Here is a 27,095-nt window from a genome sequence, read left to right on the forward strand (position 1 = left end):
CTAAACTGTAACCTTAGGTGGCGCCTGTAAGACAGTCCTGCAGACACATGCATGTACACAAGATAAGTCTATGCATGAACCCAAAATCCAAATGTGATCAGATATAAGATGAGACAAGACGGGGCTGTATCCATTGATATAACGATACTCTCGATACAACCTCGTCCTAACAAATGACCCAAATAAAAGGAATTGAATTTTCTCCTCCTCTGATTTATTTGTTATAGATTTTTCTTCCCTCGGTAATGCCATGGATTTACAGGCAGCAATGTTTGATAAATCATTAGCCAGTCTTTATTAAAACCGCATCCCGATCAAAGACAGCAAATTGTAAACAGCTTTGATCATCACATTTGGCTTCTCGAAGAAAACAATTACATTTGTGGAGCCCAATCACATTAGCTAATTCAGACAAGATGTGATGGATGCAGTATAAAAGCCATGAGGTCTATATGCTGGGGAGAGGAGACATCATGGGGAGGATTTATCATTGTAGTTGTATCAGTTTTCTGCCATACAAATGTCTCACAATTGTCTCAGTGGCCAATTAGGTTGAAAAAATTGTGACTTTTTTGCAACATTTGCCAACCTACTCCACTCTTTACTTTGGCCAACTTACATCAGATTTATCAAGTGATTCTAGATGTGGTAGACAGATTTATGAATGGTGAATTTTCAAAAAATTGCTAATTCCCCCTAGTCCCCTCCTGGCGTAGGAAATATTTGCACAATTTATTGAGCCAAATGTTAAACTTTTGTTTTGACTCTTCACCAAAAAGTGTCAAATCCAATGCAGATACCTCATGTAGCACATTTATCAAGCAGTCAAGAAGCCATTATGATAAATGTAACCTACGAACTCCTGAGACAATCTAAAAATAGTTTTTTTGCAATTTATGGATTAATAATGAAGATTAACCCAACAACTATGCTTATGTGTTCCTGTGCCAGATTAAAAGGGCTTTTTTGGAATTGAAAAAAAATGGTGCAAGAAACCTGCTTAATGATAACATTCCCCCTACCCCCACACAGCACCATGTTTCTTTGGTTTGTTTTTTTTTTGCATGTTTTTTAAAGGTTCTATTGATTTGTCTTGCTCACTAAAGGCAGTGGGTGATAGATGGCAAAATGGAGGGTGTATATTGCTTTATATATTGGGTAGATAAGTCAAACTGTTATATTTATATGGCTTAGTATAGTAACAAAAAATGTATGTACCACATCAATCCACTGCCTTTCCCATTCTGTTGCTTACTGGGGTCCTGATGGTGTCCACTTTCTTGTCCAGCTTGGCCATTCCGTGATCGGATCAGCAAGTATTTCCAGTGTAGATACCAGAAAGCAGAGAAGAGTTCGGAACCCAAGCTGCACTGAATCAATTAGTGGAGTATTTGAAATTTGGGTTATTGGCGTATTTAAAATACTTTATTCCCCCTTTAACAATGGCCCTCTATGGGGTATGTTAGTTGCTATTGTACACTTTTGTATCAGAATTTTGGTTTTCAAACTAGGCAAGAGTGTCGTAGAGTAGCTACAAAGAAATATGTTTCTTCAGAATGAAAGATTGGTCATTTACAATTTTTTGCATGTGGTCACTGAGCCAATCCCTGGACTCACTGGTCACATCTACATGAACAGCACACGACCCATTTAGGCAGGGCACGAGGTCGCATTCAGAATGAACTTGGCGTCAGCACTTCAAGTCTTATGGGACCAGAAGTGTAGGAGTGCGGCCATAGGGGTCCTCTAAAAAGGTAGTATTAAATGCTTGGCATCTCAGTTTTATTTTCAAACTGAAAAAATCTCCCTTAAGCCTTCTGGTTATCTATATCTGGGGGCCTTGCATAGTTCTCTGTTTTCCTTATGGAATAAAAGTCTACTAGACAAGCCTAACGTTTCAGATGATGAAGACGTGCTAGCAGATTCCAGCTGATGCACTGATCTGGTGTAATAATTATTATCTGCTGCCTCTATTTGCAGACGATAACGGCTAAAAACAACTTAGTCATTGGACTGAAATCCTCTTAACACCTCATTAGCTAATGAAGACTGTTGCCGAGATGAATCCGCTTGATGCAAACGCCCCCACAGTCTCTAGTTTACAGATCCCAGCTGTAGATAAAAGAGATTAAAATGGAGTATTGGGTGGCAAAAAGGGGAGATCTTTTTTCTTCTGTTTTTGGATTTAGAACTGAACATCTTGAAGGAAACCTATCATGAGAATTCTACTATCAGATGTAGATCTGATTATAGATTCTTCCAGCTGCCTCTACCCTAATCTGTAATTTAATAATCCTGGAACCTAACCTAATTTGTTTTTAGTAATATGTAACTTAACTACAGAGGCTACTGGGGCGTGTACTAGCCTGGCCGGGCACTGGGAGCTGAGGCTACTCCACGCCCCAGTAGCCTCTGCAGGAAATTTACATATGACTAAAATAAAGTTTTTTTAACAAATTGGGTTAGGTTCCAGGATTATTAAATGAAAAATTAGGATAGAGGCAGCAGGAAGAATCTACCATCACATCTACTTTTGATAGTGGTAGGTTTCCTTTAAATAACGTTGATGATGTCACAAATAGGGGCTACATGGCTGGCCATTTAGTCAAAATGTCCTTATTTTGTGAGGGCTATAGACAAAGACACTGAAGCTGTTCGTGTCCCTCCTGACCTCCTACATACATTCAAATTCAGCTCTTCCGATAATGTATGTTTTCTCAGCTCATGCCCAAAGAAGAAGAAACGTGTTTATGGTTTTACTCTTTGTTTTCCCGTAATTGCAGTCTTGGGGCATCATACGTTTTGACATTGAAATAGTCGTGTGTGAAACCTGTAAAACACATTATGGTTGTGTCTTGTCGGCTTAGTGTAATAATTTACAGTAAACCTCTCAATTCCACATCAATCCCATGGTAAACCGATCCCATAGCCAGAAAATCCCTGTATATTTCCTGTACAAAAAATAATGAATGGACCTGCATGTCTTTCAGTGCAATCCTCCAGCAAAGACCCAGATCTCTCTATGTCTGCAAGATAATTTTCTAATATATAGAATTGGAAGCTGTTAAACCTGGCAGATGTCTCTGTAATACCACTTAATCTCAACCTTACAAATTTATGTAATGAGAGCCGGCATTCAGCGGTGTCAGCTCCGTGCAGGTGCCTACAGAATGACTGGTTGTCCTTTCTGCCAAAGGCGGCCATGCGGATTAAATGCCACCATTCAGACATCTGGATGAGACACTGGTTTTTAGCATGCTGGGGTTTGCATAGCCAGTGACATTTAGGCTTATCGGGACAGTAGGGTTTCTTGTAAAGAAACACATATAATAGGTGTAAATTTTGGTATTTACAACCACCTGTCAAAATGTGTGGATTAAAAATAAATCTTTATTTCTATAGCGCACACAGATAACGAAGCGCTGCACAGAGCTTGACAAATCAGTCCCAGTCCCCAATGGGGCTCACAGTCTAATCAACCTACCAAAAAAGGTTTGGAGTGTGGGAGGAAACCGGAGGACCCGGAGAAAACCCACGCAAACACAGAGAGAACATACAAACTCTTTGCAGATGTTGACCTAGGTCTACACCCAGCAGGGACATATATATGACACATGTCATCTCTAGCACAGTGTACAAATTTAAGGAATTTTCTGGAATCATTTAAGGAACCCTTAATGAAATATCCTATTAAGAAACAATTTCCAGTTGGGAGGGCACGGCCTGTCCATGGATTGTCCCACTGTGTAATACTGCATTTAACCTGTGGTGGCACTGTAGGGGTATTTACTACTTCCTATTGGGTTCTTCTTCAGATCTAATTGCTAGGACACCCTGCTTTGCCATATGACCATATTACCCATTCTTTTCTTAGTAGCTGGAGTTGGGGGGAGTTGGTATCTGCAAAGTTGGATGCTGTCCAATCAGTTATGACAGTGGTGGGCAGTGATGGCGAACCTTTTAGAGGCTGTATAACCAAACTACATCCAAAAACCCACATTTATCACAAGGTGCTGACACTGCAATTTAATCAGCAACTTTTTCTCTCTGCTCTGCCACAGCTTTGAGTCGTATTGGCCTCTTAAGAACACTAATACCATTGGAAGAAGGAGGGAAAATTCGATAATCAAGGGTCCCCATGAACAAAAAGAATTGTGGGGCCCAGAGCAGGAACTCCAATGATAGTCCAGCGCTGACCTTTGCTCCTCCTGCAGTCCCAGAAGCACTTGCATTAAAATGCACTAAATGCAGCACATCCTGGGTGACCCAGAACTGCAGGAGGAGACCAGGAGTCGCCCAACCTGTTGGGGAACTCTGTGCTGGGGTGCAGACCTGGGTACACACAGAGACGGCTCTGAGTGCCACCTTTCGCACCCGTGCCATTGGTTCTCCACCACTGGTGTAGGGGAATGGTAACACCCAGTTTTATTCTCATTTCATGGAGAATATTGTCAGAGATTAGTGAAACATGGAGATCTTGCATTTGTTGCAGGATATTATCATCTGTCTTCTCCAGTAAGGTTTGATGAACTGCATTGGGCTCCACAATGCAAAATGATATGCCCAACTAGGGATTCTGGGTAAGACATTAGCAAGTAAGTTTTCCAGGGTGGGGAAAATCCCTACCTAACCTACAGTATGTATATGGCCTCTTACCTAACAAACCATTTCCCTACACTGTACTGATGAGACGCATTGTTCACAATTGGGAGTCTATTCATTTTGGAAAGTATCCCGTCAAGTCCTAGGCTTCTTAAAAGTCAGACATTAATGTAAAGGGAACTGAACGGAATGAACGGAGGCATAGTTTTCCTTTTCCAACCGTCAAAAACTTATAATAACTGTTCCATAGTCAGGGGGGAAAGAATACAGTAACATTTTCTAAATTGTACAACTTGTACTAAATTGTTCTAAAATCAATTTATATCCTAAATGTTAATTTGCATTTTTTGTTGCTACTATACTAATTGCTTCTTTATATTCTTAACTATAGTATATTATGATGATATATTGTCTTACAATAAGGACATCAATGACGAAAAGGTCTTTAAAGTCCTTATCTTCTGTTCGATTATTGATTCCTCCTCTTCAGAAAGGTGACCCAGACTGACCAAAAGATTTGTATTCATCTCTGGTGACAATTGTTTATGCTGGAGGTTGTGACCCTTGAGAAATTGGATTATTCACACTAGGAGGCTAAAGGACTTCCTGTTGTATGGAAGAAAGAATGGATCATTCAGTGCTGTTGAGGTTGTAAAAAATCAATATGTTACACTAAGGGCAAACAACTTTACCCATGAAGCGATCCAGTATTGATTTGTATTAGTGTCCTTTTCCATTGTCTTCAGCTTACCCTTGTTGCTATAACCTTGCTTTCCAAAACAGCTATCATATAAAGATAGATGACTGAATATGCTGTTCTCTATGGCTACATTCACGTCTCATTCTATGTAAATGCTCAGTGTATACTCCAGGAAAGCCCCTGACTTATGCACTAAGCATATACAATATATATATATATATATATATTGTATGTATGTCCACTAAAGGAATCTGTACCGTCGTGTTTACAATCACCAAATTTAGGACAGTCACTCTCTGACTCAGGGAACGTCATAGATTCGGTTTAGGGCCGAAATTTTCACCCTTGCACTTTCCAAAATCCATTTATTAACCACCATATACAGGAGCCATTGTCTGCTGGTGCTGTGGCAGTTGGAAGATGAGCCGTGATTGGTTGTTGTTCTGCCACAGGTGATTAATATGAGCTCTGAGCTGTGATTGGTTACTATAGGCAATGAGTATAAGACGCTTATGTGTGAGGTAAGCTGGATAGGGATACAGAGATAGCTAAGAGCAGTTATTTACTATGCCGGGCAACGCCGGGAGCTACAGCTAGATATATATATACATATACTGGCAGATGGGGGCTTCCTTTTTTGACTCTGTCTCACTTTTTTTACGTCTTTCCATCCTGCTCCCTCCTTTTGAACGACCTTTACGATCAGCAGAGGCCATTGGAGGTAATGGGGGATGGATGCAAAGTATTGCATCACTCCCTCGGCCTCCATTAAATTACCTACACTCAGTGACGTCCACAATAATGTCAATGTCCATATAAGGACAGTGACATCATCAGGGTAAACACCCTATACATCGGCAGTAGCCAATGTTGTTCATTCCTCCTATGGCTTTCGGGGGGAAGGGGTGGAGGAACAGGAGAACGTATCCCACTGTATGTGGATATAGCAGTATACAATATGTTTTAGACCAATGTATCCTTACAATGGAATGTGATGCATGACCAGCCTATGTCTTCCATACAAAACAACATTTCTACTTTCCTTCCTCTACTAATATAAGTCTAAAATACTATAAGAATGGCTCCCACACATTGCAGTATTTAAAATTCACTTTTCATCATAACAATAATATGTGTTGGTTTATGGGTAGCTAGTGCAGACTTTAAGCTCGCTGTTTCCGTAATCCACATAAAACTGAATGGGAGTTACAGAAACAGCAAATCTTATTATGTACACATTTTACTGTTGAACTGCAATTCAGTTTTATAGGGACTGTTAATACAGCATACCTCAGTTCTATACTATTTATGTAAAATTCTAACCAGTTTCTGAACACAGGAGAAAAGGCATCACAGCTTCATTTTACACATAGTTTCTATGGATATGCCATAAATGTCTGGGAAAAACCTTTTATTTACCTTGTATACTAGTTTTCTGACAAACAGCCAGGAATTGCGACTTAATTCCCCCAGGTCACCTCCTAGTGGGCAGGGAGGGGCTTGGAGCAGGCCGGGTCCTGTCTGCTGCTGCACTGTGCTCCTCTCTGCTTACAACCACCACCCTTGCATTCCAAGATGAGCACACACACACAGACTTGTGGAGAGTAAAAGCTACAGACAGATAAGGTCTTTATCCAGGGGAGGGGGAGGGAGGCACAGCAGATCTGACAGTGTATGTTTGACTGAGTGTATGGCTGAGATGTAGAAGAGCTGAGAATGTCATTGCGTGTAATAGGCATCTCATGGATCTCATCTCTCATCTCTGCTCTGTCTCATCTCTCTTTCTATGTGCCAGATACTAGCGAATGTTCAGAAGCTAAATACAAGTGTAGATAAACCTGTACCCTGATAATCTAACCACACTGTCAGCACACAGCATCTCATAGCACAGAGGAATCATATTGTGTCTGATTAGAGATTCCCACCACATTCTGGAATTTTACACTGACCAGCCTAGGGAGTGATAGGAGCTAATACAACAATAAACTGAGTAAAATTGTAAAGTAATGGGGTTAAAATCACCTTTTTTGTGTAAACATTACTAGGGGATTGAAATTAGAGAATTTTCTTTTATAGGCAAACCCCTTTAAGTTGAATTCGTAACAGGTATATTTTATAATTGTAGCTCTAGACAAAAATATTTTGTCCCAGTGACAATTGGATTTTCTAAATTTTGTGCTGTCATGGGAACAAGGATTATCAATAAAGCTTCATTACAGACACCTTACAGCTGATCATTGCAGCCTGGGACTAAAGTAATATCCAGAGAGCTTCATCAGAAGTCACAGTGGTCAGAGAGGTCCATTGGTAACTAGTGGTCGCCTGTATGTTGGGTGTCCTTAAGTAGGGAACCATAAGTTATACAGGAAGCAATATAATGAACTTATTTCAGGTGCCAATATTAATAATAATGATGGATCTATTGCTGTATGATCATTTTAATAATTGAAATAATTTCTTTTTCTTGAAGGTACAAGAGCCTGGTCACTGGAAAAAGGGCAAGAACAGTTATTGCAGTTTTCTGGATTCTTTCATTTGCCATAGGATTGACCCCCCTGATGGGTTGGAATTGCATGTCATCAGACTGCGGAGAAAGAAACGATACCATGAAAAACAGCACCGTCTCATGTTTGTTTGAAAAAGTAGTCACAATGTCTTATATGGTCTACTTCAACTTTTTTGGTTGTGTTCTCCTACCACTCTTGATCATGCTGGGAATATACATCAAGATCTTCATGGTTGCCCGCAAGCAACTCAGGCAAATAGAACTAAAGTGCGTGGGCGCGGATAATTCAAGGACCACTCTTCAGAAAGAAGTGAACGCCGCCAAGTCTCTGGCAATTATTGTGGGCTTGTTTGCCTTTTGCTGGTTGCCCATTCACATACTAAACTGCATCACTCTCTTTCACAAGGAAAAACCAGAGTGGGCTATGTACATGGCCATCATTTTGTCTCATGCTAACTCTGTGGTGAACCCTATCATCTATGCCTACAAAATTAGAGATTTTCGCTACACCTTCCGTAAAATCATATCTAAGTATCTTGTCTGCAAAAAAGACAACTTTTCTAAATGCCCCAAGGGCAGCATCGGGAACGCTAGACACTTGCATATAAGTACTGTAAGTGCCAACAATGCTTTCATGTGACCCCCCAACCCATGTGGACAAAGCCCTACGTGTTGTTGAAGAGGTTACAAGGACTTTTACTGTATATCTACTGGTGGGACCATTAATGATATAATTGACCACTTTGCTGCTGCACTTTGTTCATTTAAGATGTTCACACATAGTTTTCTTATTATAAGTAGAGATGAGCAGAACCGAACTTCAGGTCTGGGGTTCAGGTGCATCCTACGCGTCCCGGATATATTGTCGGATTGGCAGAAATCCAGCCAATCAAGCAAATCGATGCTCCAACTGTTAGCCATAGATGTAACTGGTTAGAGGGACACCTAAGGGCCTCCGTTTGGGTTATCTGCACATCCGGCAATACGTCAGGGTCACCTGGGTGCACCTGAACCCCGGACCCGAACTTAAGCCATCTCTAATTATAAGATATTGCTGAAGGTTTCTCCTAACTCCTCTGCACTGACAAATGTTCTGCTGGTTTTTATTAAATGCACGTAGTTCAAGGAACATTTAGAAGAAGGATAGGCACATACAGCAATCCCAAAAACTAATATTTCCATTTAGAGTGAGCAACCAAAGCAATTTTAGTTACAGTGAAAGGGAAGCTTCAAACCTGTAGAAGAATGTAAATTAGTTTGTTTATAAAGCACATTATTTATACAACCTTTTATACGTTGTTTGGATGTAGAGTAACTTTGTATTCTTTTGTAGATTTTTGTTTTTTATTACAGGAAAGTTCTTTTACTTTGCGATCTGGCATACAGTTCAATTTATATCAAGTTTTTGCTGGTCAGTATGTGTATATAGTGACTGCATAAGGAGAATCATATACATGCTAACAACCTAAAGTAAGCTTCCTTAACTACAAAATTCAGGAGATGTAATAGTAACAAGTTCCATGTGGAATACTTATGGAGAGAAAAAGTAATAAATGATATTCCATACTATCTGTCTTCTCCTTCTGCTAGTTCCTCAAGTGATGCTCAGGCCCAGTACTGCCGGGCTTACTTGCTGAAGAAACACCATGCTTGACCATAATGTGTGAATATTATTGCAGCCTCCAGTGGGTTGATCTGCAATACAACACACAACCAAGCAAGGAGCCATTTATAGACGAAAACAGCATCATAAAGTCCCTATAAAGGGCATCTACCACCAGGATGAAAGAATGTATGCAAACTAGCGTTATGGGCTCCAGGCTCCATTAACACCTATGGAGCCAAGGAGCCCCTCAGGCTCATTTGCATAGAGTCCTTCCTCCTGGTGGTAGATGCCCTTTAAAGGTTTTCTTTTCTGACTCCATTTAAATATTTCCTAGGTTCCTAGTGATGTGTACCTAAGTACACCATGGATTACCCAGGAAGTGTTGAAATGGAAGCTTGGTGATGTGGTTATCCCTTTTCTTAATTAAATTCTGACCTCCCTTTCCCCCTTCAAAAAAATACAGGCCAGACAACCCCTTTAATGTTCACACTACATCTATCTTTTACTGGAAATAATGTCATTCCCAATTATTCAGCATTTGAGAACTAGCAGAAGGTCTGAAAACCCCCGGTAGACAGGGACAGTAATGTCATCCATATGAACTAACTATTCCAGGCACTTCTCTAAATTTCTTCCTAAAGACTGGACCTGAGAAGTGCTCCGAGTAATTTTCTGGCTTTGCTTTGCTCTCTGCAGGGTTCAGTCGGAGAACAGCTGCAGATCTTTATGTCCCTGAAGGCTGATCTCAGATTGGAACCATAAGAAAAGGTCAATGCTTATTCAAGGTTCAGGGGGCAAAGCACAAATCCCAAGTATCCCCCAATCTCTGGAGGTTGTTGTAAATAGATATATAAATTTATTTATAGATTTGTACAATTTCTGTGATAGCAGAAGGAAATTACAAAGCGGGTCACGTGGTTCAGAACCATTGTGTGATGGGTCTAATGGGGGGCTCTTACGTTTTCATTGTGTACAAGACAATCTGAAGTTCACTTTCATGGTGAAGGGCTACACATTACTGTGATCCAGTTTTATTTTACCAGTGATTTACATTATGTATGGAGAAGACTGCATTGCAGAGAATACTGAAAAGAAATTTCCCAAAGTGAAATACCAAAAGAAGGATAGCACTGAGCTTCTGCCAAGTTTTCCCACTGTCCAAAAGATGGGTGATGAGTTTAGTTTCAAAACATGTTTATTGAGATTTCAAGACAGGAACCTTACAAAAGGAAGGGCCAAAAATAACCATGTGAGGGGTAACAAAATGAATAATAAAGTGAACACAAATTCGGAGGGGAAGAAGAAGGGAAGGAAGTGGCACAATACTTCTCCCACCCAATCAACAGGAGGCGATCAAGACTCTGTTCCCCTAGCAGAGAAAAAGTGCAACATTCCGTATATTCCGGGAGAAATCCAAGCAAATGAAACCTGGAATACAGGACATGCGAGTCAAAATCCATGTCAGAAAGCCTGAACATGGAATGCAGAAGCATAAGGGCTAGTTTACACAAATTACAGGTCAAAGTGCACTACACAAAAAAGTCATTTACACCATAATTAAATGGTGTAAACTGGCTGAGATTTCATATGTAGTAACTGCTGTATTTCCATTGGAGACTATCATACATATGTGGAGGAAGTGGTTGGGTAAATGAAAAAAAGTTGCAACTCCTGTGACAGGAATTGTGACTTTTTCCATGACTTGTCTGCAAGAAGGATGCCAGACATGGTATAGTACATGCCTCCCATTAATTTTATAGTACCAAAAAGAAAAAAAACCCAAAAGTAAACTTGTGCCTCTCTGCATGAAATTAAATCACATGATCATACCGTATGGGCTGAGGTGTCATATCACTTGCATGCATGAAGCCTTATATGTAACTAAGAAATTACTGATAAGATGGATAACTTGGCAGAAGAAGGGAAATGCTCTTACAATTCCATATAATGGCGGAAATACAAGTTGTATCACATGTGGCTGCTTGAAGGATGCACTGAGGAATTGACACAATGGGGGAGATTTATCAGAAGTGTCTGAAATCAAAATTGTTCTAGCTGCTCATGGCTACCAATCAGAGCTCAGCTTTAATTTTTGAAACTGCTGACCTCTGATTGGTTGCCATGAACAGTTTTGCTCTCAGGCACTTCTGATAAATTTCCCCCATTATAGCAGATCAGCATTTTAAGCTACAAATGATTCTACTGATCCAGTATCACTGGAGCCCCTTTACAGTACGGCCCCCTCAGTGCAGTCTATCTCCCAAAACACGTTTCACACCATGTCATGATACCGTTTCGTTGAAGTAACTTTCTTTGAATACTGTGATTTTATTTTTAATACTGTACCGTTTTGCACTTTATTGGGAAAATGCAGAATTTTACAATATTTATAAAGAACATGTTAGCTTTAGTGATGTACATTCCCAGGAAATTCATGAAATGTTATTTTTTTTGTGTGTCAAGTCTGTTTTTAAGTATAACTTTGTTTTACAAAAAATAGAAAAAGAGAAAAAAAAAAAGAGGAAAATATGGAGAATTGTTTCAACAGCAACGTTCCTTCCCGTGTATAACCAGCCCTTGTAATGTGATTTTCAAATGGAACATATGACTGACGCATCTTACTGCTGGTTTCATCTTTAAAAGGGATGGGGGTCATAGGACCATCTGGAATATCTATGTATCTACATGGACCATCTAGAACTTTTTGGTGCACAGCTTCATTTCTCACCATGTGATGTCTATGTTGTCGTCAAGGTTTTGCACATACAAGACGAGTCGATATGTTAAAGATGATGGTGAAGCCTCAGATCAATGAAACTTTTTTTTTGTTTGTTTGTTTAACAAAAAGCCACCTTGCCTTGAATTATTTTATTTAGGCTGAACAATATGTTACAATGTTTTCAGTAGTTCAGCACTTTGCTTTTAGCCTTTTTTTGATGTATAAATAAAAGCACTAACAAGGTAATTAGTGAGAGCGTTTATTTTGTGATGTGTTGTGAATAGAGAAAAAATGTAAAACTTGGGACAAAAAAATTGGAGTTTGCCATGAAAAATAACTTTCATTTATGCTGTGGTCACAAGGAAGCAATTTTATTTTATTTTTTTTTACTTTAGCAGTAGGAAAAATATACAAATCTAATGCACACAAAAAACAACCCTCACTCTCCTTTCTTTGAATCCCATTTTCTCTTATATCGCAATCAAAAATAAGAAGGAAATGAAGAGAGTCAAAGTTTACCGCCCAAAAATAGTTGTAGCACAGCTGGAGAGAGCCTTTGAAACAACACCTATGTCATGGTGCTGATTGCTTCCTAGCCTTAGAACCAGCCTCATATATATCAGCCTTACTTATAAAATCATATTCAGCTTCTCCTAAAATGGGTGTGCTTCCTGATTCAACTAAGAGCAACGAGCCCAGAGCAGATTCCTTCACTTCCAATAATCCTGAGCTCTTCTCTCTACCACCAGCAGTTCTAGCACACAAATTATTACACAGACATACATGTATACACCTATGCACTTTTACATAGTTATACCTGCAATCTATTACATCATCATGACTACTATACACACATGTAGAAAAGGTAGATTTGGATCCAGCACTCTTATGCCAAACACGGAGACGGTCCAATGCAGAAAAAAATGATCCTTTATTGAAGATAAAATCATGCGGACACACAAAAGCTGATTGTAAGGGATCAACGCGTTTCGGCAGGAGCTGCCTTAGTCATGATGGATGTGTCAGCAAGGCTGTTAAGCAGCTTCTGGCACTCCCCCTTCATCACAGGACAGTGGGTGAGGGGTGGTACAGAGAACAGAGGAGACATAGCACACCTAAAAGTAACAGAGCTGCTTCTGCTTCATGTTATAATTGAGAAGTAACCAAAATTAGCTCAGTACATAGCCCCACCCCACCCCCTTCTGTGACCCCTTTGTATACTCCTACTCCCTCCTCTTTTACTCTACGGATTGTTCTTAGCAACCAGAATGCCAGGACTGACATCTTTTTTCAACTTTATCTACTGTGATATAATATTAGATTAGTTCAGCTGATTTGGAATTGGGATAGTTAATCCAACAAAATATGGAGCTAATGCACAATTCAAGAACATGCAGAAAAAATATTGATCCAATGGGACTGGTTAACCAGCTAATATGAGTCCATGCGACTCTTTACAGTTGGACTATGTTGAGGAAAAGATTGGTATGTTGGACTTATTCATGTCCAATGTTTTTATTCTCCCAAAAATAGGTGAATTTTTTTTCTCAGATCTGCATATATAATATACAGGCAGCCCGCTACTTAAGGACACCCGACGTACAGACGACCCTAGTTACAGACGGACCTCTCTGCCCCCTGTGACCTCTGGTGAAGCTCTCTGGATGTTACTTTAGTCCCAGGCTGCAATGATCAGCTGTAAGGTGCTGTAATGAAGTTTTATTGATAATCCCTGTTCACATGACAGATTTTCAACATTTTGTACTAATTGTCACTGGGACAAAAAAAAATTTAGTTTGGAGCTACAATTATAAAATACACAGGTCCGACTTGCAAATAAATTCTACTTAAAGGGGTTTCCCACTTAAAAATTTAGGCCCATTCCTTAGGTGATGAGACCCGCACATATCATGAGAATGGGAGGTATGATGGGAGCAGAGCAAACAAAACTTCTTACAAAGTAAGATCACAAATAAGTAAGATAAAGGAAGGACAAATGTGTCTAGGGATGAACTTAATTTATTCTTCAGTAACCGAATTTATTAATTAAAATTAAAAAAAAATTCTCAAGATAAACCAGTCTAAGTTTACACCGTCTATTAGGTAGGATGTGTAAATCTTCCTCAATATGTCTGGCTCCTGAGTAGTGCCAAAAATCACAACTCGGCCAAGTATTTTTCGGACTATAAGGCGCACCGGATTATAAGGCGCACCATCAATAAATGCCTGCTAAAATGTCTAGGTTCATATATAAGGCGCACTGGATTATAAGGCGCACCTGATTATAAGTATGTATGACCAGCAGGTGGCAGACCTGTGCACAGTTCAAGGCAGCTGTTGTCTGTAAGTACAATTCATATATAAGGCGCACTGGACTATAAGGCGCACCTTTGATTTCTGTGAAAATCAAAGGATTTTTTGTGCGCCTTATAGTTCGAAAAATACGGTAAGCTTCACTTCTCTCTGAGTCCGCCTGTTTTACGCCTTTGCTGGGCCATTTTTCTAAGGTTAAGGTTCACTTTTTTATCTCTCCCCTTCCCTTTTCTACCAGGAAACCATTCAAACCAAAAGGAATTCGCTACAGGGGATGACGACATTAGTGACAGCAAGATCTAGTCAATGTCAGGAGAATGTCAACACCGACCAAAAAGTCAGACATTTCTTTCCATTATGAGAATAGCTAAAAATAAAGATTTGTTAGCCAGAAAATCTATAGATGGGGACAAGAATGAAAATACAGGCAGCGTTCCTACAGTTCCTATACAATTCATGTAATGAAAAGCAGACAGGATCATTTTAGGAATTTTACTTCCCTCATTGCTCCTACGGAGTGTTTCATGTCTAGATTTCCATAAGAATCCCTACCACAGACATTTCTAACTGGACGGTAGATATACAGTGGAGTATGTTACATAACATGATGCAGATGTACAACTACAAAGATGTTAAAGGGAACCCGTCACCACATTTTTCACAAATACAGGTAGTGGCAGGATCCTATAGAGCCCTAGTAACTACCTGACCCTTCTTTTAGCTAAAAATAGTTTCCCTCAGATCCCTATAAAATCAGAGTTATAATCTTGCTTGGTATCTATGCATCTTTGCAGGGAGTCGAGGGGCGTGGTCTAAAGTCATATGATCGGGGTGACATCATCACAGGTCCTTTATATATTTAACATTAGCAAACTGTACCCCAAGTACATATATGACCACATAAAACAATCACAGCAGCTTCCATAGACTTCTACTCCTCTCCATGCAGGCTGCTGTGATTTCATGTGATACAATATGCTTGGTGTACAGTTTTGTAATGCTAAAAAGCTATAGGACCTGCAATGATTTCACCCTGGTCACATGACATTACAGCTGCATACAGGAGATAGGATGGATGGGACCTGCTGGATTCTACCCGAGGAGGCCACGCCCACCTCAACTCACTGTAGCCATGCTTAGATACCAGGTTAAACTACAAAGTTGAATATGTGGGAATCCCAGGGGAATAATGTTTAGCTAAAAGAAAGGTGTCTATGGGAACCTGTCACTACATGTACTGTATTTGTGAAAAATGGTGACAGGTTCCCTTTAAAGCAAGATGATCTACAAGGATTCCTCAAAGAGAGTTCAATACAAAAACTTTTATGGTAATGAGTCTTTGGTTTAATGCACTCAAAAGTGATTCACGGAGATAAGAGGCGCTGAAGCCTTCACTTTATGTGTGGCTATTCCAACTCAGCCTCACTGGGTTATAGTGAAAAAATGGGAAAACTGGAAAAAATTAGCATTGGCTGGTATTGTTCAAGTTAATCTATTATGGTGACTAGGTATCTTGGCGTGGACCCAGTATCTTAGAGACTGACCAGTATTGTTAGGGACAGTATCGGGACCGTCCTTGTTAGGGCGGGAGAACTTGTGGGGTCAGGACACCAGCTGATCGTAGGGTGTAATAGGTCCTACACCTGCCCTATGACTATACACTGAAGACTGGTGAGATCCACCTGATTATTTCCCTACTGTCTCTTATTTGACATTTTTTGTCCAGGGTTATATGACAATGCACCGTGCTACACTTACTATTGTGATATGTTATCATATGGTGATGAAATAGTGGGGACTGTGTTCAATGTGGGTTAATGTTAATGTTGGTCTAATGGTATTGAATAAATGTAATGACAAAGGTTACACATTGGATGCGGTACCCCCCCCTTCTCTTATGACTAGATGGTCGATACTGCACTCTTGCTTCTTGATGAATATGATTTATAAGTAATTGGTAAAAGTTACTTTTTATATCACAATTAGGACATCCTGCTCTGCTTTTTATGAATTTCTTGGATGTAATTATTGCCTTGTCCGCAATATATCAAGGACAATTATTTACTGGCTTGTTTTGTTTGGCTGTAAATTATGGAGCAGGTCCTATTCTTACCGGTGTTTGTGGAGCGGGCAGTCCTCTTCTATTTCATGGGACTGTTTTTTGCAGCCTGTGAAGATCACGTTTTTGTTTGCATGTGGTCTCCCAGACAGTTTTCTACAAAAGAACTACAACATCCAGCATGGCATGACAGATAGGGGCCACGCCTCGTACTAACAATTATGTCCCTACTTTCCTTCCCCCTTGCTAGGAGTGCCATTTCCTAATAGTAGTATATTTATGCAGTTGTTTAGCCAATGCTTTCAATTATCATTATCTTGTAGTCCCTCTGGTTCCACTTGCCATAAGGCCTTCTAGGGGAAGGGGTTATTGTTGGTAAAGGTTTATATGTGAATTACTGTATATAGTATATGCCCCGTCTGCTTATACTCGGGTATATAAAAAAAATAAACTGACTACTCAGCATCTCCCTGTTCGTGGCGGGTCTGCGACAGTGCCTCTTCTTTCTTCAGGCCGGTGCCAGGTCCACTACCCGGCCGGCACACTCTGTGCTGTCAGCAGCGGCTGACAGAAGAAGAGGTGCTGTTGCGAACCCGCCGAGAACATGGAGATGCTCGTCTGAGTATACTGCTCAGTCGAGTATTAGCATACTCGCGGCTCGAGATCGAGCATTAAATTAAGTGAACAGTATTTTTATTACATAATAAAATATTCCAGATGTTTACTGATGTTTTGCTTGTAAGAACACATTGAAATAACACTATTCTTCACTTTCCAGGTGTTTGCGTGTGTCTCCCGCTAAGTTAGGAGATGCTCGGAACATCTGGAATGTGAAGAATAGTGTTCTTTCCATGTGTTCTGCACTTAAATGCTCCTGTGTTCACTGTTTTTAATGTTTTAATTCTATTCTTCACTTTGCAGCTGTGCGCGCGTATCTCCGAACCTATCGGGGGACACGCGCGTACACCTGCAATGTGAAGAATAGATTTTACCATATACACACAATATTTGAACACCGTTATTCAGAAGAATTCTAAATACGTTCTGGACTATGCATAATAGTACTGCATACGGTTTACTCTTGTGAACAGAAAGAAAATGTGGCACCATACGTTATGATCTTGACAGCCTGACCTTACACTACTTTTATTTCCAACTTCTCGTGATACATTTACGTTATTCACTGATCGCAGAAAGTAGTTGCAAATATTCCCATGTGGATGATTTCCCATATAGTAAACATAATCCAGGGATTATCTACCAAATCAGATGCACCAGAGCACATGCACCCATCCTGGAGTCCTGTGCCGAGCCAAGTACCTTGACTTTGACTGATGTAGATAAGTGTGGTGCTGCAGATAAATGGTGATGTCCTGTCTGTCCTTTTTCTGAATATACAACAAAGTGACTATGAGAAGATTATATTGTTTTTTTATTGCTTTATTAAGTGCAGTTATAATAGCCTAATAAACACCATTAGGCTTTCAGTCATGAAACAAGAAGCAAATACAATACACATTACAGAGATTCTATACCTGGTCTTTCTCAGGACTAAACATCTATTGAAAAAGTTTTAAAAAACGCTTCTCCATTACATATAGTTCCTAAAATAGATACAATGTAATACAATGAACATACTTACATCAAAAGCATAAATAGAACAAATAGAAAAAAAACTTACCAGTGTAACTTTATTCCATTAAAAATGTAGGGAACTGGTATCTTATTGCTTACAAACTTTTAAAAATACAGGCAGTCCCCGGGTTACATACAAGATAGGGACTGTAGGTTTGTTCTTAAGTTGAATTTGTATGTAAGTCGAAACTGTATATTTTATCATTGTAGTTCCCGACAATTTTTTTTTTTTGCCCCAGTGACAATTGGAGTTTAAAATTTTTTTGCTGTAATAGGACCAAGAATTATCAATAAAGCTTCATTGCAGACAATTTTAAGCTGATTATTGCAGTCTGGGACTATTTTAAAGCATCCAGAGAGCTTCACCAGAGGTCACAGTGGGCAGAGGGGTCCGTCTGTAACTATGGGTTGTCTGTAAGTCGGGTGTCCTTAAGTAGGGGACCGCCTGTATCTCACATGATTGAAGGTTAAGTGTCAGAATATTTTTAAAGGAATGTCTTGTAGCGAAGCATTTTATGTCAAATATATACATAAGATTATTTTTGATCCTGGAAATCTCCAAACCTCACAGAAGCCCCACTCTTCAATGGAGGTCATCCTGAGGAATTAGTCTTCTTTGGCCAGTAAAATTTCACTCATCTGCTTATCGGACACAGAAAGATCCTGGCAGCATCTCATGGCCTGACTCAGGTAGACCGCCAGAATATGTTTACACTAATATAGGAAATAGGAAAAAAATTGTAGTCAAGATTCAAATTTCATTTTGTATAATGCAATAACTATCCCTTAGAAAATGGCCAAAATGTGTTTTCTCATCTTCTTCAGCTTATTTCAATATCCCAATATGTAAATGAAAAATAGTCACCAGAAACCCTCACAAATTAAAAAACCAAAAACGCTTCACAGGTTGGTCCACTGGCTTTGCTTTTGGATATACTGTATATAAATATATAAATTCTATGGTTATACATTTCAGTCAAAGATGTAAAAAATATCCGTGTCTTAAATAAAAAAAAAGGGCACATGGGATTACACTGAGTATTTCTCTGAGGTTCTATCCACCTAATTTTAACCCCTTCCCGCCGCAGCCCTTTTTCGATTTTGCGTTTTCATTTTTCACTCCCCACATTCAAAAATCTGTAACTTTTTTATTTTTCCATGTACAGAGCTGTGTGACGGCTTATTTTCTGCGTAACAAATTACACTTCAAAATGGTAGTATTTAATATTTCATGCCATGTACCGGGAAGCGGGAAAAAAATTCCAAATGCAGTGAAATTGGTAAAAAAACGCATTTGTGCCGTATTCTTGTGGGCTTGGATTTTACGGATTTCATTGTGCACCCCAAATGACATGTCTACTTTATTCTTTGGGTCGGTACGATTACGGGGATACCAAATTTGTATAGGTTTTATAATGTTTTCATACATTTAAAAAAATTAAAACCTCCTGTACAAAATTTTTTTGGGGAATTTTGCCATCTTCTGGGGCTAATAACTTTTTCATACTTTGGTGTATGGAGCTGTGGGTGGTGTCGTTTTTTGTGGATTTTGATGACGTTTACAATGTTATCATTTTTAGGACTGTACGACCTTTTGATCACTTTTTATAGAATTTAAAAAAAAATTTTAAATGGCAAAAAAGTGCCATTTTCGACTTTGGGTGCGATTTTCCGTTACGGGGTTAAACGCAGTGAAAAACCGTTATCATATTTTGATCGGGCATTTTCGGACGCGGCGATACCTAATGTGTTTATGATTTTTACTGCTTATTTATATTTATATCAATTCTAGGGAAAGGGGGGTGATTTGAATTTTTAGGTTTTTTTATTATAATTTTTTTATTTTAACTTTTTTTTTATTTTTACTATTTTTCAGACTCCCTAGGGTACTTTAACCCTAGGTTGTCTGATCGATCCTATCATATACTGCCATACTACAGTATGGCAGTATATGGGGATTTTACTACTCATACATTACCATGTGCTGACAGCACATGGTAATGAATGGGTTAACCCGAAGTAGCTTCGGGTCTTCGTGAGACCCGAAGTTACCATGGCGACGGATCGCCGCTCCCCGATGACGTCACGGGGAGCGACGATCCACGGAAAGATGGCGGCTTTTTGAAGCCGCCGGCAAAGGCGATTAGCGGTAAAGGCGATTAGCGGTAAAACACCCGCGATCGGTGCCGGCACCGATCGTGGGTGTTACCGGTAAGCCTTTGCTGCAATATGCAGCAAAGACTTACCGGCTATGGAGAGGGCTCGGCCCGCGAGCCCTCTCCATGTACCGGGACCCGACATGTGACGTACTATTACTTACATGTGATGATCAATGACTTATACAGCCAACTTTATCGGCAAAAACTTGACCTTACAATGTTGTGTCTTATGATTATCATGTTGTTCTGTAGGAATTTTTATTCACTCCTCTTTAGACTATTGCTTCAGAGGTTTGTGGCATTCGTTCATGCACAGCTCTTAGGCCCCTTCCAAACTTGGGCTTTTCACGTGCATGCTTTTGAACTTGCATTGCACTCTGACCCATTGTGATCAATAGACTATTTCAGACTTGCATTCTTTTTCATGCACACACGAGACACTTGCAAGTCCAATGCAAGTGCAATGCGTTTTTTACGCATTAATTGCCGTAGAAAAGATAGAGCTCAGTCCTGAGTCCTTGTCACACGCATTATCTGCTGCACTTTCGTCGGGTTTCCCGTATTGCCCCGGGATTTTTGCGCACGTGATTGGATTTTGGCGCATCAGCGCCGGCTTGCGCACGACATAAGTGTGGGGGGGGGGGCGTGGCCGTTGGACAACCCGCAGAATTTAAAGAAGGATTTGTGTCGCAAGATCAAGAACTCACATGCAACAGGAGGAAGCAGGTGAACTCCGACGGACCTCGGCGCAGCAGCGACACATGCAGGAACTCGGACGCACGATGTTCGCGTCGGACCCGAATCCTCGTTGGACAACGCACCACGTGATCGCGACGGGACCATGTAAGTAAATCTGCCCCATTGAAAATGCATTGAAAACGCGCGTGAAAAACTGAGACACTGAATAAACTCTGACTGAAAACTGATTGCACTCTGATGAAAATTGTTAGTTTTTCACTGACCAAACCCTGATCGCACCCTGATCAGACTCTGACGTGATCTGCAACACAAGTGTGGAAGGGGCCTAAGGCCGGCAGCATACAATAAGGAGAGGCTGAAGAAAGTCCATAAACGTTCATTCTGAACATGATTCAGAATGAATCAGAATGGTAGCACCCACAAGGGCCCTTCAATGAGCCTGATTTTAGGAGGAAGGAGGCCATGGATGACAAATACTAGAAGATTTACTACAGTCACAGTGCCTGGATCTGCACCTGGTTTATCATGCTGGATTTTGATGGTAGATTTCCTTTGTCCACTTTCAGGAAATAATTTATATGGTTTGTGTAATGAAAAGTTATACCATTTCCAATATACTTTATGTATCTATTCCTTACAGTTTTCTAGATCTCCGGTTGCTGTTATTCAATACGAAGCTTCATTGTTTACTTCCTGTGGGTGAAGAACTTTCCCCGGTCATGTGATATCACACAGGTGCAAGGCTCGTTATATCACACAGCTCTGATTACTCTCTGTGATATAACGAGTTGTGCACCTGTGTGACTTCAAATGACCAGGGACCGCTTATTACCCACAGGATGTAAACAATGAAGCAAACAGTAAGCTGAGATTTAGAAAACCATGAGGAATTGATACCGAAACTGGAAGATAGTAAGGTGGAAAATAGATCCAGAATCTCACTGCAGCAGAGGATGTTTCAGCACACAATGTGAGGGGGAACTGCTCCTTGCTCCTGATTAGGGTAAAACTAATCTTTCACAAACTGTTGATATATTTTGGCCTAGTTTTGTGAAACTTTGTGTAACTTCCTACCATGTTGCATTAAAGAGGTATTCCCACAAAGACAAAATTCTTAAATATACTTAGGATAACAAAATAACACATTCTCTATTTCCATGTTATTCACAAAAATACAGAATTTCAGAGATATAATTCTAACCTGTCTCTTTCAGTTCAAATGTTTACATTTTGGTTGTCCCTGGATCCGACCATGAACTCCTGATTATGGTTGGGCCGCTTCCTCTAGCTTCTCTTATACTGCAGGGGGAGGGGCAGGAAGCAGAGAGCACTACAGACCCTTCCGGTCCGGCACCAGAATGCAGAGGAGACAACAGCAGCTCTTCAGACAAGATAAGCTCTGGATCCAAAGGAAGGGGGTTGCATAGAATGCTGACTATGTTTTAGTAAGTAGAGCTGTGTCATTGTGTCATATCCATCTCTCATCTCTGATCTGTCTCATCTCTTTCTATGTGACAGATACTAGTAGACTGTTCAGAAGCTAAACAAAAGTGTATATAAACCCTGTACCCTGATAACCTAAGCACATTGTCAGCACACAGCATCTCACAGCCCAGAGGAATCATAATGTGTCTGCTTAAAGAGTCTCCGTCTACACTCTGCAATCTAACACTGACCATCACTGAGCAATAGGAGCTAAAACAGCAATAAAGGAGTAAAATTGCAATGTAAATGTTTACAAATGATCTTTATTGTGTAAACATCACTAGGGGATTAAAAGAACCATGGGCAAACTTCTTTAACCTAATTTTTAGACCTTCCAAAGCCTAAATATTTTTACTTTTCACAGCACTGATCTTAGTTATCCTACCTCCTGGTAGCACTGATATCTACGTAGGCACCAAGTGATCAAATATTTGTCAAGTACAATAGAAACAGTTACCCCGTTTACAAAACTGAAGGAACAACTTGCACTGGCAAATGAGCAATACTAAAACAAATGTGCCAAAGAAAGGGTAGTGCAGACAAACTACTTGGCATTGTGCTCAAACTACGCAACACGTGGATATTACATGGCTGTGAATATACTAATGTACATCCGGCAATGGCGCTCTTACATGGCCTAAATACCTCATGACTAATACAGTTGCCTGGGGAAATAAATTGCAATAGATTACAAGCCACTTGTAACTTCAACCTCAGACACACCTGCCTTTCTCAGCTCGCTGCCAAATTCTTGTTGTGTGGGTTATGGCATTAATGTAAAGGCAAAATGTTAAAGAGAACCTGTCAAATTCCATTTTCTATTCTAATAACGTGGCCGGACCAGTATTGTGGGGCTTATGGTATGCACTGAATGTACTTCAGGCTCTGCAGAACTACTTGACCCCTGCTTGCTCGCTAGAGCCCCCAAAGTCAGTACACCAGGAAGACAATGCAAGGCACCTGAGCTTTTGTTGTTAAGCAGGAGAAGGGCTGATGGGTAGGTGGCTTTCTGCTTGTGGTATATTCAAAGTATGCTGAGAGATAGACATATTTGTGGTCTTTCTACTCTGTATGCCTGAGTGCTCAATCCTACGGCAAACCCTCTATTGTCAAGCACTGGCAACGTCTCTTATATAATCATTTGGATGACTCAAATAGGCTTCATATCCTGTACAAGTTTTTTTTCCCCTTTGTACGCACACACTGGAAAATGGAAACCAGTTGTCATTAAAGGGAACCTGTCAGGTCACTTAACATCCCACTGGTTCTTATGGTCGATGTGTTTCCCCAATCTCCCTGTACGATTTTTGAAAAAAAGAAAAGAAAAAAAATAATGTATACTCCCCTCCATCCTCGAGCCTTTGTCGCCTGCATTTTTTGAGTAGTGAAGCCGGCAAAGTACACTTGGCTTCCCTGAACAGCGCTGTATACTACATGGGGCTGGCTGGGTGTATACTACAGGGAGGGGGCTGGCTGGCTGTATACTACAGGGATGGGGCTTGCTGGCTGTATACTACAGGGGGCTGGCTGGCTATATAATACAGGGGGCTGGCTGGCTGTATACCACAGGGGGCTGACTGGCTATATACTACAGGGGGCTGGCTGGCTGTATAACACAGGGGGCTGGCTGGCTGTATACTACAGGGGGCTGGCTGGCTACATAATACAGGGGGCTGGCTGGCTGTATACTACAGGGGGCTGGCTGTATACAACAGGGGGCTGGCTGGCTGTATACTACAGGGGGCTGGCTGGCTGTATACTACAGGGGGCTGGCTGGCTGTATACCACAGGGGGCTGGCTGTATACTACAGGGGGCTGGATGGCTGTGTACTACAGGGGGCTGGCTGGATGGCTGTATACTACAGTGGGCAGGCTGGCTATATACTACAGGGAGGGTGCTGGCTGTGTACTACAGGGGGCTGGCTGGCTATATAATACAGGGGGCTGGCTGGCTGTATACCACAGGGGGCTGGCTGGCTATATACTACAGGGGGCTGGCTGGCTGTATACCACAGGGGGCTGGCTATATAATACAGGGGGCTGGCTGGCTGTATACTACAGGGGGCTGGCTGTATACAACAGGGGGCTGGCTGACTGTATACCACAGGGGGCTGGCTGTATACTACAGGGGGCTGGATGGCTGTGTACTACAGGGGGCTGGCTGGATGGCTGTATACTACAGGGGGCTGGCTGGATGGCTGTATACTACAGGGGGCTGGCTGGCTGTATACACCAGCGCTACATCTAATAGGTGCAAATTTCTGGTATGTTACATACATCTACTGCCGCGGTTCCCCTATGGTACTATATATCCCTCCTACAAATAGATATATACACATAGTGGGAGCCCCAGTCCATTGCAACACTTTGAGATTGAGCACGGGCACACAAAACACATTGAGACTGGACAATATGGACACTCCTTGAGGTGCGTGTGCATAAAAATAGGCCGTGCGCCTAATCTGTTGCATCTTTTCTTAACGCTCTCCTAACCATGTCACTTAACCACGCCCCCAGTGGGAGTGACTTAAATACCCAGCCCGCGTCATCAGACACTAGCGCATTCCAGGGCATGCAGTAAGCACGATCCCCAGCGCCATCTATCAGTACCAGTCCTTTTCATCTTGCCTTGGTAAGCACTTACCTTTACCTTTTATTGTACAGAGATTACTGTGTACCGGTCTTCTATGTATTCCAGTACTTCCCTGGACGTATACCTGCAGCTAGGCTTTTGTATTACTTTGTATTACCTTGTACTAGATTCAATGCCTCTGTACCCTATGATACAGGTCTACTATGCAACACCAATATGATGACTCCTGCGATTTTGTCATATATTCACCCAATCTAGATTGTTACTATGGGACACATTTAGCACACATTTCCGTTGGGTTTCGCAATTTTTTTCCGTTTTGCACTGAATTGCCCTGGGTTTTTGGCGCACGCAATCGGATTGTGGTGCATGGGCGCCGGCTTGCATGCAACACAAATCGGGGGGCGTGGATGTCGGACAATCCGCCAGATTCGGACAAACCGCTGAATTTAAAAACCAAATTGTGTTGCAAGATCAGCACTCACATGCACCAGGAAGAAGAAGGTGAACTCCGGTGGACCTCAGCAGGGGAAGCGACACATGCAGGTAATTTGAAGCACGATATAAGTGAATTGCGGCAGCTCCGAATCCTCGTCGGACATTCCGGATCGGCTGCGTCACTGGGACGGGTAAGTAAATGTGCCCCTATTAGTTCATGATCATATTAGAGGGTGATTTCTTGTTATCGGCATTCTGATACTTTGGAGATTTGTAAATTGATCTTCGGTATATATATTGTAACCTATTCCACTGTTAGTTATCACTGTAATAGTTATTAATTATATGTTTATGTATATTTTCGCTTAAAGTATTTGACAAAGGCCAAAATCATCCGAAACTTCATACGCTATTGCTGTAAATTTGTAACTTGAAGATATTAAACGCATATTGAAACATACCGGAGTGCTTGATCCTAATTTCTATACTGTAAATTGGAACTGTTAGTGGGACATATGTTATATTGTTGTTTCAAATATAAGCTATAAACATAATGGGGCACATTTACTTACCTGGTCCTGTCGAGATCCCCAACGAGGATGAAGTCCGGCGCGATTCACCAAGATCTTGCACCTGATATCCTGCATGTGTCGCTTCCCTGCTGAGGTCCGCTGGAGTTCACCTTCTTCCTGGTGTATGTAAGTGCATGGCTTGTGACACAATTTGAATTTTAAATCCTGCGCCAAGTCCGAATCAGTCGGGTTGTCCGACGGCCCGTCCCCCGATTTGTGTTGCATGAAAGTCGGCACAATTGTGCCAAAATCCGATCACGTGCGCCAAAAACCCTGTTAAATGCGGAACAAAACGGAAATAGTCTGGAAACCCGACAGAAATGCGGTGTGCGGATCCTTAGTAAATGTGCCCTATTTTCTTTCGGCTAGTTAGAAGGCAAATACTTTCTTCAACATTTGTGCAATAATAGGCACTTTACGCTGCTCTCCCATCTAACCACACTAACATGCCATCCAGTATACAGGAGAGCATGTATATGCGCCTCCTGCTTCCAGGCTCCAGACACATGACCTGTTGCCGCTGGGATATAATTTTTCCACGACCTACAATATGATGCAAGTTGACGTGATTGTAGGAATTATTCGCCCGGTCGCCATGACGACAACTATCAATAAGGGCAACCAAATGGCCCTAATGATCACTGATTTTCTTCTCACTGCACATGTTCCTAATGTCTGACTGGTGCCATTAAATTAAGCCACATGGTAAGTAAGGAGAGTATAATTCCGGGATCATATGTCCCACTAATACTGTATTGATCAGGGCCTCAAGCATGACTTATTTCCTAAACCACATGGACAGAAATTATTTCATTATCCCGATGGCAACAACCAGGCCAAACAGAATGCCCAATTATAGCAAATTATATGAAAAAGATGCGGGGTAATACTGCTTAGGGCACTGAGTGTGAGAAACGATCGACGTGTAAGGATATAAGAGCAATTCACTAATCAACATAGCTCAGATATACTGTATAATGTAGATATGCACATATGAATTCCCTCTGGT

General features: G+C 41.0%; 2 protein-coding genes across 4 annotated transcripts in view; one reads left to right on the forward strand and one right to left on the reverse strand.

Annotated features, from left to right (window-relative positions):
* The window catches only part of ADORA2B (adenosine A2b receptor), a 45,825-nt gene extending 33,838 nt beyond the window's left edge, over positions 1–11,987 (forward strand). Inside the window, exon 2 of the mRNA XM_072138385.1 lies at positions 7,773–11,987. Within this exon, the coding sequence (XP_071994486.1) occupies positions 7,773–8,448 (676 nt within the window). The 3' untranslated portion in view covers positions 8,449–11,987. The remainder of the gene's footprint in view (positions 1–7,772) is intronic.
* A 5,952-nt stretch (positions 11,988–17,939) lies between these two features.
* ZSWIM7 (zinc finger SWIM-type containing 7) overlaps positions 17,940–27,095 on the reverse strand; it is an 83,895-nt gene continuing 74,739 nt past the window's right edge. For all 3 annotated transcript variants that reach the window (XM_072138388.1, XM_072138389.1, XM_072138390.1), the window contains one exon: positions 17,940–18,854. In XM_072138388.1, coding sequence (XP_071994489.1) covers positions 18,747–18,854 — 108 coding nt within the window. In that variant the 3' untranslated portion in view covers positions 17,940–18,746. The remainder of the gene's footprint in view (positions 18,855–27,095) is intronic.

Source organism: Engystomops pustulosus, chromosome 2 (assembly GCF_040894005.1).
Source record: "Engystomops pustulosus chromosome 2, aEngPut4.maternal, whole genome shotgun sequence".
Classification (NCBI taxonomy): Eukaryota; Metazoa; Chordata; class Amphibia; order Anura; family Leptodactylidae; genus Engystomops; species Engystomops pustulosus.